Source organism: Carcharodon carcharias, chromosome 4, assembly GCF_017639515.1.
Source record: "Carcharodon carcharias isolate sCarCar2 chromosome 4, sCarCar2.pri, whole genome shotgun sequence".
NCBI classification, from domain to species: domain Eukaryota; kingdom Metazoa; phylum Chordata; class Chondrichthyes; order Lamniformes; family Lamnidae; genus Carcharodon; species Carcharodon carcharias.
This window is the reverse complement of record NC_054470.1, coordinates 115,079,728-115,093,260: the sequence shown is the minus strand read 5'-3', so window position 1 is coordinate 115,093,260 and position 13,533 is coordinate 115,079,728. Positions and strand designations below refer to the sequence as shown.

At 42.9% G+C, this 13,533-nt stretch overlaps 1 protein-coding gene across 1 annotated transcript in view; it reads left to right on the top strand.

Annotated features, from left to right (window-relative positions):
* Positions 1-13,533, top strand: part of pgm5 (phosphoglucomutase 5) — a 159,943-nt gene that overhangs the window by 62,034 nt on the left and 84,376 nt on the right. Inside the window, exons 5-6 of the mRNA XM_041186473.1 lie at positions 975-1,165; positions 2,408-2,562. Coding sequence (XP_041042407.1) covers positions 975-1,165; positions 2,408-2,562 — 346 coding nt within the window. The remainder of the gene's footprint in view (positions 1-974; positions 1,166-2,407; positions 2,563-13,533) is intronic.

The window sequence follows — 13,533 nt, the reverse complement described above, 5'->3', positions numbered from 1 at the left end:
TGGTTAAATTACAAGGACAGGTTGCTTAGATTCAGTTTATATTTCCCTGAGTGTAGAAGATTACAATATGATTTGGTTGAGGTGTTTAACATGATAAAGGAGTTGATAGGCTAGATAGAGAGAAGCTATTTTCTCCTGGTGGAGGGAATCCAGAACAAGGGACTGTAACTTTAAGATTAGAGCGAGGCTGTTCAGCAGTGATGCCAGGAAGCATGCCTTCACACAAATGGGAGCGAAAACGCTGCCTCTGTTTCTTTTGACACTTACCTGAAACCTGTGTCCTCTGGCTATTGGCCCACAAGGCACTCGAAACAGTTTCTCCTTATTTGCTCTATCACAACCCTGTCTGAGCTGTGACAAGGATAACAAAAGCTGAAAAACTCTCCACAGAATGAGTGAGCTTCATTAGAAAGGGCTGAAAGGACAAAACCAAAATTATTAGTGCCAGAATGATGATTTAATACTCTTCAAAAATGCCAATGTTGGGCATTGACTATTTTGAAAGATTGTCATTAACTGGACGATTCAAATTGTTAATCAGCACGCAAATGTAACTTTGAAACATATAATATTGTGAGATGACTTGTTAGGGTAGATGTCAAGAAGCAGTTTCTCCTGAATAGAGACTAGAACTAAGGGCACAGTCTCAGGATAAGGGACTCACCATTTAGGGGTGAGGTGAGGAGAAATTTCTTCAATCAAAGGATTGTGAATCTGGAATTCCCTACCCCAGATAGCTGTGGCTGCTCCGTTGATGAGGATATTCGAGGCTGAGATCGGTAGGTTTTGGGCACTAAGGGGATCAAGGGATGTGGGAATCGGGGGGAAAGGAGAGTTAATGTAGAAAATCAGCCTTGACCTTATTGAATGGCAGAGCAGGTTTGAGGGGCTGTAGGGCCCACTCCAGTTTTTATTCTTTATGTTAATCAAAGAGATTATTGGACAATGACCTTTTATGGCTCTTTGTCTTCTAGTTATGGGTCCCTATGTGAGGCGGATACTCTGTGATGAGCTTGGAGCTCCTGCAAACTCTGCTGTCAATTGTGTCCCACTGGAGGATTTTGGTGGGCAGCACCCAGACCCAAATCTCACGTACGCTACCTCTCTACTCGAGGCCATGAAAGGAGGAGAATATGGGTTTGGTGCAGCTTTCGATGGAGATGGGGTATAGTTTTTATCTAAATTTATTACCATTAGTATTTTTCTTCTTGCAGTTAGAACATTTATAAGTTTATGGTCTACCTTGGATATTTTCTCACTCACAGGGAAACTAGTTGTTCCCATTAGTAGCCTAAATGTTTGTATTTTGCAGGGTTGTATCTGAACTGCCCAATACCTAATTAAACCATAGCATGAAACAGAGACAGCACTGTAGGACCCCTTGTGATCTGAACTGGGTGTCCGTGTCTTTTGCATATGTCCTGCTGTGTGTTACTTCGATCTTCTGAAGGCAGATTGAGAAAAATGAAAGTCAGTGCAAGTTCACAGATGAATCATGAAGCAGTTTTATTTCACAGACAAGTCAATGTGCAAAGTAACAACTGCAGTTGGGTATGGTTAATGTAATCAGTACAACCTTTCTTTGTGCAACAATACAAAATAATGAGCATGCAATATTTCCCCACATCAGCCGGTTGTCTTGTTTGATAGTAGCTTCTAATTGCTCTCCTGCATGTGAACCTCTGCTGATCCCGATTGTCTGCTTGTCCATCTTATCTTAACCCAGAAAAACTCTGCTCAGTATTCAGACCCATGGAGCTCTGAATGCAATATGTGTGAGATGTTTACTAAGCATCAAGGCAAGCTAACAGGTTGTTTGTTATTTACAGATTATGGCAGGAAACCATTTCATCATGAGCATTTTATCTACCGCTCAACTCAGTGCTTTTTGTTTGAAACCCATGTGAATGCAGGAAATATGCCCCTTAAATCTAATGTTTTTTCCACACAATTTCTGAGGATCTAGAGATGTGAGAGAAGCGCGATAGAAGCTCTTTGTGTGCTGTTGTTCTTTTACATTTGGAAAGAAATACCAAAACAATCATTTAAGGACCTCTATAAGTAAATAAATATTGGTGACATTTCTTAGCTGTGAAGTTATCTTGCTTAATTGAAACTTTGAAGCAGTAGCAGACATACTGTTTGAACGGACTGACTCTCAATGCATCTGCAGTACAGGGTTTATGTGTCAAATTAAACCTTTTATTTCATGCCTTCCTCTTTAAGTTGGTCAATTGTCTCCTTTTCCCCAGAATCCAGGTAAAATAATGAACAAGAGTGTTGGGCAGCTGGTTGGGATCCATAAGTTCTGCCTTGCTGTTAGAGAATAGGATCGAGAAGGTGAATGACAGAATTTAAGACAGGGATAAGTTGCAGAAATTAAAGGAGGTCACTCTTCCCTTAACAGGACCGTAACATGATTCTTGGGAGGAATGGCTTCTTCGTCAATCCCTCAGACTCTGTTGCCGTGATTGCGGCAAATATCTGCTGCATTCCATACTTCCAGAAGACAGGAATTCGAGGATTTGCAAGAAGCATGCCCACCAGTACAGCACTGGACAGGTAAGGAAAGACTCATTCTAAACCCTAATGAATAATTAATTCTAAATAATTAAAGTGTTTTCAGGAACATTCATCAATTGAAGAAAGATTTGCATTTCTATAGCACCTTCATGGTCTCAGGAAGTACCAAAGTACTTTACAGACAAATAAGTACTTTTGAAGTGTGGTCACTGCTTTGCCAATTTTGCACGCAGAGAGGTCCCACAATCAGCAATGAGTTCAGAACCAGAGAATCTGTTACAGTGATGTTGGTTGAGGGATGAATATTAGGCAGGAGACCCCTGCTGTTCTTCAAAATAGTGTTGTGGGATCTTTTATATCCACCTGAGAGGGCAGAAGGGGCTTCTCATCCCAAAGACAGGACCTCTGACAGTGCAGTGCTCCCTCATTATGGTCCCTCTAATGATACAGCACCCTCTCAGTACTGCACTGGAGTGTCACTTTAGATTTTGTGTTCAAATCTATGAGGTGGGACTTGAACTCACAACCTCTGGCCTAGAGATGAGAGTGATGCTGATTGTAATGGTTGCATAGTTCAATGAAAGTTTGAATTGGCTGAGAGCTCTGGTAAAGCAAGTGATAACTTACACAGGAACGGAGAGATATTTCTTCCCAATTTTGGTTTTTGAAGGAAAGATCATAAATGTAAATATTCAAAGAAGTGATATTGATTTCAGTACAAACATGAAACAGAGTAAATCTTCCCCAGGATGAAAGAAATTTTTCACTCAATTAAGAGATTTCACCCAAACTTCTGATCTGCATACCCTAAAATGGACCAAGTCCAGTTTATAACCAGCCTCTGTGCTCGGTGACCTACATTGGCTCTCAGTCCAGCAACATCTCAGATTTAAAAATCTCACCCTCGTGTTCAAATCCCTCCATGGCCTTGCTCCTCCCCATCTTTGCAGCCTATTCCTGCCCTTTAGCCCTCTGAGACCTCCGCATTGCTCCAATTCTGATCTCTTGTGTGTCACCGATTTTTCTTCACTTCGCCATCGTTGGCTATTTACCTCGGGCGTGAGCTGGTTTTCAGCAGCAGAAGGACTGGGGCAGGAGCGGAGGTGGGCGGAGTTATGGAGCTTGAAGTAGGTGGTCGTGGTGATGTAGGGGAAATGGGGCTCAGGGTCCCTTTCAGCAACACCTTCATTCTCAGAATTGGGATGGCAATGGAGCAATTTATTACAAAAACACAAGTCTTCAAAGCAGTGAATGCTACGTGGTATGAGCCATCTCTTGTAGTGTGCAGTTTTTGGGGAAGATTAAGAAAGCCTCTGCCATCAGCAATAGAGGGAAGCTCCATCTTTGCAAAAGAAACATTGGTTAGAAATTGCCTTTAGTGGGACTTGGTTTTTCTCTTGTTCATGCCACCTCATAAATAAGTCCCCAGTATAGCGTTTGGAATATTTTGTCCACTAATGGGAGGCTGCCAGAGGCCGATAAGATTTTCTGCTGCAAGAGAGATGGTTTGAAGAACAAGACAGGGCCATGATTTATTGTAAATTGGGTAGGAAGCAGCTATTTGTCTCAACAGCAATTGCTTTGAAACGAAAGCTCACCGGGATGTAGGAATCTGAATGGAAAAGTATAAAAAAAGGAGTAAAACAAACTAATTTTGCTGTAGGTTGAAGCATTTCAGAAAGGGGATAAGCATCTTATCATTTGTTCCTAGCTCAGTATTTCAGTTATGTCTGGATTCCCTTGAATCCCAATCACTTGTTTAATAATACACAATACCTCTCAGTATTTCCACCTTTCAGTCAAACATTTGTTGTTACAAACTCCCTCCTCCTTCAGGTACCATGCCCTTAGTAGGCATTAGTGACCATGGACTTCCATTGGATCAGCCCCATGATTACACTTGGCAAAGTACTGCAGTGGTTTGTTATTGCCTTCTGAAGTATGGCTAACCAGGAAACTCACCTGCTCTTACTGCCTACCATCAGGTGTATTGGAAGGATTTGCAGGCTGATAATCAACCTGTTTGGCCACATTATCCACACACCTTCCATGGCCATCAAGTCCTGAAGCAGGACTTGAACCCAGAGCTTCTGGCCCAGAGGTAGGGGCACTAACCACTGCGCCACAAGAACTCCACTACCAACTTCCAGTGTCTGGTGAAGTGATTCTTAGTGAGGATTCTTCAACCTGATTGATTGAAGAGTCCTGAAGAATATTCATCTGGACTTGAAACATTAACTCTGTTTCTCCCTCCACAGATGCTGCAAGACCTCCTGAGTTCTTCCAGCATTTTATGTTTTTATTTCAGATTTCCAGTATCTGCAGTATTTTGCTTTTATTTTATTGGCCGAAGAGCCATTTTGTTGCTTGCCCTGCCCATGCACGCCACAGATCCCCAGTAAAGGACATCGCACTGGTTCGGCTGCCCAAAGGCAGCAAGTGGCCATTCGCAAGCCCACGGAAAGTTTTTGGGCAGCAGTTGGCGAGTTGAAAGGTGTGTGTCATTCCTTTGGTGGAGTTAGTGAAACATGGGAGAGAAAGGATTTGGGGTTTCAATCAGAAAGCCAATGGTGGAACTAAAACATTGGGTTGATGAGAAGAAAAAAAAACAAAAATACCTGGAAAAACTCAGCAGGTCTGACAGCATCTGTGGAGAGGAACACAGTTAACGTTTCGAGTCCACATGACTCTTCAACAGAACTAGGGAAAAATAGAAAAGGGGTGAAATATAAGCTGGTTTAAGGGGGGTGTTGGGACAAGAGAACTGGATAGAGGGCCAGTGAGAGGTGGAGATATCCAAAAGATGTCACAGACAAAAGGACAAAGAAGTGTTGAAGGTGGTGATATTATCTAAAGGAATGTGCTAATTAAGGGTAGAAAGCAGGATGAGCAAGGTACAGATAGCCCTAGTGGGGGTGAGGTGGGTGAAGGAATCAAAAAAGGCTAAAAGGTAGAGATAAAACAATGGATGGAAATAAATTTAAAAATAATGGAAATAGGTAGGAAAAGAAAAATCTATATAAATTATTGGAAAAAACTAAAAGGAGGGGGAAAAATCAGAAAGGGAGTGGGGATGGAGGAGAGAGCTCATGATCTAAAATTGTTGAACTCAATATTCAGTCCGAAAGGCTGTAAAGTGCAGAGTCGGAAGATGAGGTGCTGTTCCTCCAGTTTGCGTTGAGCTTCACTGGAACAATGCAGCAAGCCAAGGACGGACACGTGGGCATGAGAGCAGCGTGGAGTATTGAAATGGCAAGCGACAGGGAGGTCTGGGTAATGCTTGCAGACAGAACGAAGGTGTTCTGCAAAGCGGTCACCCAGTCGGCGTTTGGTCTCTCCAATGTAGAGGAAACTGCATTGCGAGCAATGAATGCAGTAGACTAAGTTGAGGGAAGTACAGGTGAAATGTTGCTTCACTTGAAAGGAGTGTTTGGGCCCTTGGATGGTGAGGAGAGGGGAAGTAAAGGAGTAAAGGTTGCATCTTCTGTGGTTGCGTGGGAACATGCCATGGGAGGGGTTTGAGGTGTAGGGAGTGATGGAGGAGTGGACCAGGGTGTCCCGGAGGGAACGATCCCTACGGAATGCCACCAGGGGGGTGAAGGGAAGATGTGTTTGGTGGTGTCATCATGCTGGAGTTGGCGGAAATGGCGGAAGATGATCCTTTGAATGCGGAGGCTGGTGGGGTGATAAGGGGGACCCTATCATGTTTCTGGGAGGGAGGAGAAGGTGTGAGGGTGGATGCGCGGGAGATGGGCCGGACACGGTTGAGGTTAACAAGAAGCCCTGCCAGTAAACTATGTGTTTGTGATGACAAAGTCTGACTGTCCATGTAGATGCAGAATTAACGTGATGTGACAAGTAACTGGTTGTATGAGGGAATTGTTGTGAGAGTCCAGCTTCTTCTGCATGAAGGACACTAGGGAGAAAGAAAGTGGTGTCCTGGAAAATTGGCTTGTCACAAAACATTCACATAAAGCTCAGCAAAATATGAAGAAATCTATAATGGCCAGTAGGGCTCCATGAATGGACAGCCACAATCCAATTCCTCTAGGAAAACGTTCATAACAACGTTTGATCTTGATAGTTTTTGGGTGATATTTCATATTATTTTAATCAGAATACTATCATGATTACTGTAAGGTTCTATAGCTTGATAGAATCTTCCACCACAGGAGGCAATTCTCTGCTGACTCGTTGAAAGAGCTGTTCAATTTAGGTCCAAATACCAGTTTTTTGCCAAAACCCTGCAAATTAATCCTCTCCCAACACATGTCCAGTTGCCTTTTGAAAATTCCTACGGAATCTGATTCCACTACCCTTTCAGGCAGCATGTTCCAGATCTTAATTCTCTGGGTGAAAAAATTTCTCCTCATTCCCTCTCTTTTGCCAATTATTGTAAAAATCTATGACCTCTGGTTACTAGCCCATATGCCAGAGGAAACAGTTTTTCTGTAATTGTTCTATCAAAGCCCCTCATAATTTTGAACATCTCTTTGGGGTCTCCCTTTAACCGTCTCTGCTCTGAGGAGAACAAACCCAGCTTCTGCAATCTCTCCACATAACTAAAATCCCTCATCCATGGCAAATCTCCTTTGTGCCCTGTGCAAGGCCCAGGATTGTGTGCAGTACTTATGAACCATGAGACAGCGTCTGGCAACACAACCTGAGTAACTGTGTACTTAATATGCTTCGCACACTTGAGAAAGATGATGGATTTTCTTTTTGTAGCACATGACACAAAGGCTTAAAGCTCCTCTCCGGCAAAGTTATAGTAGCTCCATGATTGGCCTGCGGGATAAAGATACCACATGGAGAAACAACTGGACAATAATAACTAGTGTATTCTGGAACATAGTAAGGGCATTTCTGGGTATAGCCAGTGTATTCCTGGGATATAGGTAGGGTATTGCTAGTTTAATGTTGGGATATGGTTTGTGTTTTCCTGGGATATTTCTAGGGAATTCCTGGGTTATTCCTAGAGAATGCCTGCCACTAAGTAATAACAGCAAAGAATGAAATTGTTCAGCAATATTGACACAATGATGCAAAACATGCCCTGATGTGTACAGGCTGCTGCATTATCAAAGTGGAATGAAACATATCCCCCGGGAGCCATCAGCAAATCAAGAGGAAACATCTGCTTTTGTCTAATCCAGAATCAACATGTTCTGTAGGAGACTGCTGCACAATGTCGGGTTCATTACGGGGCTAGTGATTTTATAATCTGCTAATCGAAAACCATGGAAAAAGTAATCATCTGATGCTTATTCACTTGCAGTTACACCACTGATCTCAGATGCCGTCCAGTCCTGATAAATCCCTAAGAAATTGAATTGTCCAGTAATTTGATTTAAACAGTGTAAGTCGCGCAAGAAACTCAGAACATGGCGCTTAGAGAATTGTATTCTCAGAGACCTGAATGATGCAACTTGGAATTAAAAGGTGAAAACTTTGTACAAAGCAGTTTCAGTTTCTGAAGCCCAGGTAACTTGGCTGGGGGTAGGGAGCAGAGCATTATTTAACGTCAGAGCACACTGTAATGAAAGATGGGAGGTCACAGGTGGTCACGTAGTCTCAGGCTGGTGGGTGTTGGTGTGCAAGGGTAGGGGATGGGGGTGGGAGGGGGCATTAACACTCGCAGTGGTAGTGTCCAGTCTGCTGGGAGGACACTTGAAGGGCCCACAAGGCTCCTGTCAATGTTATTAATGTGAGCTAAGGGGCTGATCTTGGGTCTGCTAACATTAACAATTAGCAGCCTCTGAGCGGAACTCTGTGCATGCATAAACCTCCACCACCAGCACACTGTGGCTGCTGTGCGGGTGCACTACACCATCAAAGAAAATGCTACCAACTGAATCCTCAAGCCTGAAAACTAGTTGAACAATGTGCAGCTTGGCAAACTTTGTATTTGGTCAATCAATGGCACTGACTATAACATGCTTACTTTCATGTGGCCTTAAACGGTGTACTGGGTTTGAGTCCTCACTCTAATTTAGGGTTGCCAACCATCCAGGATTGGCCTGGAGTCTCCAGCAGTTGAAGATCAATCTCTGGGACACTACCAGTGGAGTACTGAGTGAGTGCAGCACTGCCAGAGAGAAAAGAAAGGCTTGTATTTATATATCGCCATTTATATCCACAGGATGTCCCAAAACAATTTACAGCCCATGAAGCAAGTATAGTCATTGTTGTATTGTGTGAAATACAGAAGCCAATTAGTGCACAGCAAGCTCCCACAAACAGCAATGTGATAATGACAAGATAATCTATTTTTGTGATGTTGATTGGGGGATAAATATTGGACAGGACACCGGGGAGAATTCCCCTGCTCATCCTCAAAATAGTGCTGTAAGAGCTCTACTTCCACCTGTGAGGGCAGATGGTACCTCAGTTTAACGACTCATCCGAAAGACAGCATCACTGACAGTGTAGCCCTACCTCAGTAATGCACTGACGTGTTAAGTTTGTTGTTTGTGCTCAATTCCGGGACTGGGACTTGAACCCACAACCTTCTGATCCAGAGGCAAGGTTACCTGCTGTCGTTAGGATGAGATGTTAAACCGAGGTCCTGCCTATCCACCTCGAATGGATGTAAAAGATCCCATGGCCTCAATTTTGATGAAAAGCAGGGGAGGTCACCCTGGTGTCCTGAGGCCAATATTTATCCCTCACCTGGCATCACAGAAACAGATTATTTGGTCATTATCACATTCCTGTTTATGGGTGCTTGCTGTGCGCTAGCTGGCAGCCAAGTTTCCCACATTACAACAATGACTATGCTTCAAGAAGTGCATCATTGGTTGTGAAGGCAAACGGGAGTTCTTCTTTCTTTCAAGGAGATGCACTGGAGTAACTTTCCAAGCTTATTTCAGTGATATCCACCTGTCCGTTGACCTCTATCTTATCACAGAGAAGATCAAAAACCTCACTGTTGTGGGAAGAGCATTAGCTGCAAGTGCCCTTCTAAGCCACAGAGCAGGATGACTGGGAACCGTTCGTTCAGCATCAGTGCATCAAGATTCTGGAACTCACCCCACCCAACACCATTGTGGGAACGCTGTCACCACAAGAACAGCAATAACTTACCGAAATAGTTACAGCCCCATCACTTGAAATCTTCCAGACCCATCTCTAGATAATTTTCATTTACAAGTTTTTCATCATAAGGACTATCGTCTCAGCGGGTCATGTCTGCTTTAGCATTAGCCACATAAATGTTGATGGACTAGATATTAGTTTGTGATCACAACACAACAAAAGCAGAAGCAAGAGAAGCACCAAGATGACCCACCAATATTTTCTCAGGACAACCTGGGGATGGCCAATAAATGCCAACCTTCTCCACATTGCCCACATCTCAAGAAGGAATAATTTTTAAAACACATGTGGAAAATATCATTTAAGATATTGCTAGCAGCATAACTCTGATCTACCAGCTGAGCACCCTAACTCTATAAATGCTTGGCTGAAACTGGTAGAGGCAGTGCAACTCCAGCTCATGGATCAACACTAATCATTTGATGCTTAAGCCACCATTGAACTTGTTAACTTGTTTTGCTATCAAGGCAACTTTTCAGATATAACAACTGTATTCAGAGGGTTAAGAGTGTTGGGAAGTATCTGTCCAGAAGGATTAATAACATTCATAATTTTAAGATTGTGGAGATGTTTGTTGCAAAAATATCAACTGCAGGAATACATAGCGAACTGTGTATTCTGCTTATAAACTTTAGCAATGCTTAGGTAGATCTTAATAGCCTTTTTTCTATTACAATCACTTTGATAACATGGGAGAAATGGTTTAAGGTATAATTTGTTTTATCTCATTTTTTTTCACACTTGATACTTGCTGTTCCTCCCTGATTCACTATGATGTAAATACAAAAGATTAAAATGTACCTTTTGAGTGGTGAGGTATGTCACTCACTGCAGGATTCCCAGCCTCTGACCTGCTCTTGTAACTATAGTATTTATACCGCTGGTCCAGTTCAGATTCTGATCAATATGACTCCCCAGGATGTTGATGATGGGAGATTTGCGGTGGTAATACCATCAAATGTCAAGGGGGGAGGGTTGGATTCTCTCTTGTAGGAGATGGGCATTGCCTGGCACTTGTGTGGCACAAATGTTACTTGCCACTTATGAGCCCAAGCCCAAATGTTGCCCCAGATTTTGCTGTATGCAGGTAGGGACTGCTTCAGTATCTGAAGAGTTGTGAATGGTACTGACCATTGCAATCACCAGTGAACATTCACACTTCTGACCTTATAATGGAAGGAAAGTCATTGATGAAGCAACTGAAGATGGTTGGGCCCAGGACACTACCCTGAGGAACCTCTGCAGTGATGTTCTGGGACTGAGATGATTGACCTGCAAAACAATCATTGGAGTGCAAGCTGCTGTGTTTCTTAGGTTACAACTACGCCTACACTTCACAAAGTACTTAATTGGCTGTAAAGTTCTTTGAGACATTAAGGGGCCATGAAAGGCACAGTATAAATGCAATCTTTTTTTATAGAACAGTAAGATTGTCTTGTTACAATTGTACAGTGCTTTAGTGAGATCACACTTGGAATAATTTGTGCAGTTTTAGTCTCCATATTTAAAGAAGGATATACTTACATTGGAGGCAATACAGCGGGCGTTCACTAGGCTGGTCCCTGGGATGAAAGGGTTGTCATATGATGCAAGGCTAAGTGAATTGGACTTATACTGTCTGGAGTGTAGAAGAATGAGAGGTGACCTCGCTGAAACACACAACATTCTGAAGTCATTGACTTTTAACAGCTCTCCAAATTTTCCCACCCTGCCTGCAACGGCAGGACCAGAAAATCCAGGCCATCCTGCCTGGGGAATCTACAACACGGGGCGGGGGGTGGGTGTGGAGGCACAGTCTCAGGAAAAGGGAGCAATCATTTATGACTGGGATGAGGAGAAATTTCTTCACTCGCGGCTGTGAGTGTCTATCTTAGAGGATTGTAGATTTTGTATCGTTGAATGAATTCAAGGCTGATAGACGGATCTTTCATCTCTGAAATCAAGGGATATGGGGAACAGTTGGGAAAGTGGAGTTAAGGCAGAAGATCAGCCATGATTGTGTCAAATGGCAGAGAAGGCTTGAGGGGCCGAATGGTCTGCTCCAGCTTCTATTTCTTATATTCTTACATTCTTAACCACAACCATCTTCTGTTGTGCTAGGTGTGAATCCAACCAGTGGAGAGTTTCCCCCCCCCCACCCCCCGATTCCCATTGGCATCAGTTTTACCGGGCTTCTTGGCGCCACACTCGGTCAAATGCTGCCTTGATGTCAAGGGCAACCACTCTGCTTAAGTTACACAGATATATCTAACTCATGGTACAGACTTTAATTGTAAAGTATTTTAAGGTTATGCCTTCCGATATAAAATTGGCCTGCAATTTAATACCAGGTTATTTTTGCACTGAGCTAACAGTTGGTCCAAACAGGCTACATACTGAGACTATTATCTGTCCTCAGTTACAGATTGCTTTGTTGTATTAGTGAATCTTCCAGTTTGGAATTTAAAAAACATTAAGCAAGCTCCCTTATATTGCACTGAGTCATCAGGATCTGCACAGGCCTGCAAGTTCCAGGTTTGATGCGTGCTGGGCAGACTGAACCTATCAAGTGTATTCGTCGAGGTGTTACAATTAGCTTCAATGGGAGGAGGGTTATGTTAAACTATTAAACCAGATTCTTGCTGAGATTGCTATCCCCTGACTCTCCCTGCCTTGTGGAACCTACCAGGTCAGATACAAACAAGGTCGGTTGCAGCTGTGATGTTTTAGAATGACAAATATGACAGGAAGGAGACCAGCTGGTCTAATAAACCTGGCCCACACCATAATGCCCAGAGGATCATGACTAAGACTCTGCGCACCCTCCCACCTCCACCCTGTACTTCCCGACCCCACATCCCCCAACCCCATCTTTGCCATGTAGTCTCCTGGAAGAGACCAAGAGAGCACAGAAACCTTTCAGAAAAAGCCAGGCCACTAAGGGGGAATGAATACTCTGTAAAATACATTTTACAGTTTCGCAATTGTTGGATAATTGCACAGCATTCAGTAAGTTGAATTTATTTGGTAACTTTAATGCACCAAGGTGCGTCAACTATCAAGCAAATTATGAAACCAAGTGTTATGACCAGTCCCTGGGCGAGGTACTCCCAATTGTTATATTCCTGGGTGAGGAGGAATGAACTGGCTCCCCTTTCTTTAATCAATCCTCTCGGTTGGTCTCAACAAGGTTAATTCAAAAGGGATCCCTTCCTTCGTGGTTACTTTTTCCCAGCCCAAATGTATTTTTTTTTAAATGAGCCAATTTAACCAGGCTTTCTTGAGCCAAAAAAAAAGAGTTTATTAGTTACTAAAATGTGAGAAAAAATAATTAAAATGCAACACACATACACACCGATTAGAAATGAGAAATTGAGTCCAAAAATAAAAGTTGAAAAAGATATACGAATCAGTCCTTTGGTTTGTCCGTGATGGTGAAATGTTGTGGCCGTTAAGTAGAGCTGACTTTGGCAGTTGAGCAGTTGATTTGGAGATTCAGGTTAGCTGAAAGGAGTTGTTCGGTTTTCCTTCCTGACTGCGGCTTTGCTGACTTGTGACTTGCTTCCAGCAATCAGAGACAGAGACTTATTTTACCTGTAAGCGTAGGGATGCCCTGTTGATGTTCTTCAGCTGTGATCTTTACAACACACTCCAGGACAGAACACCAGACTAGCACACAGAACTAGGGTTGCAGTTGACTTTTATAAACCCTTTTCCTTGTGTATTCCTGGAAGGGAAAAACAACCATGTCTTTTGCCCAAATCTGTTTTCTTTTCAACTCAGTTCATGTTCACAGTCTAGGATATAATTCAACAGAAGGTGGTTATGGCTGAGATGGTAATCATTTTCCATTATCTTCACAACCACAGGATAGTTCAGCTTAGTTTGCATTGTATCTTTTCCTTTGAAGTGCCTCTGTGAGAAATAGACTAT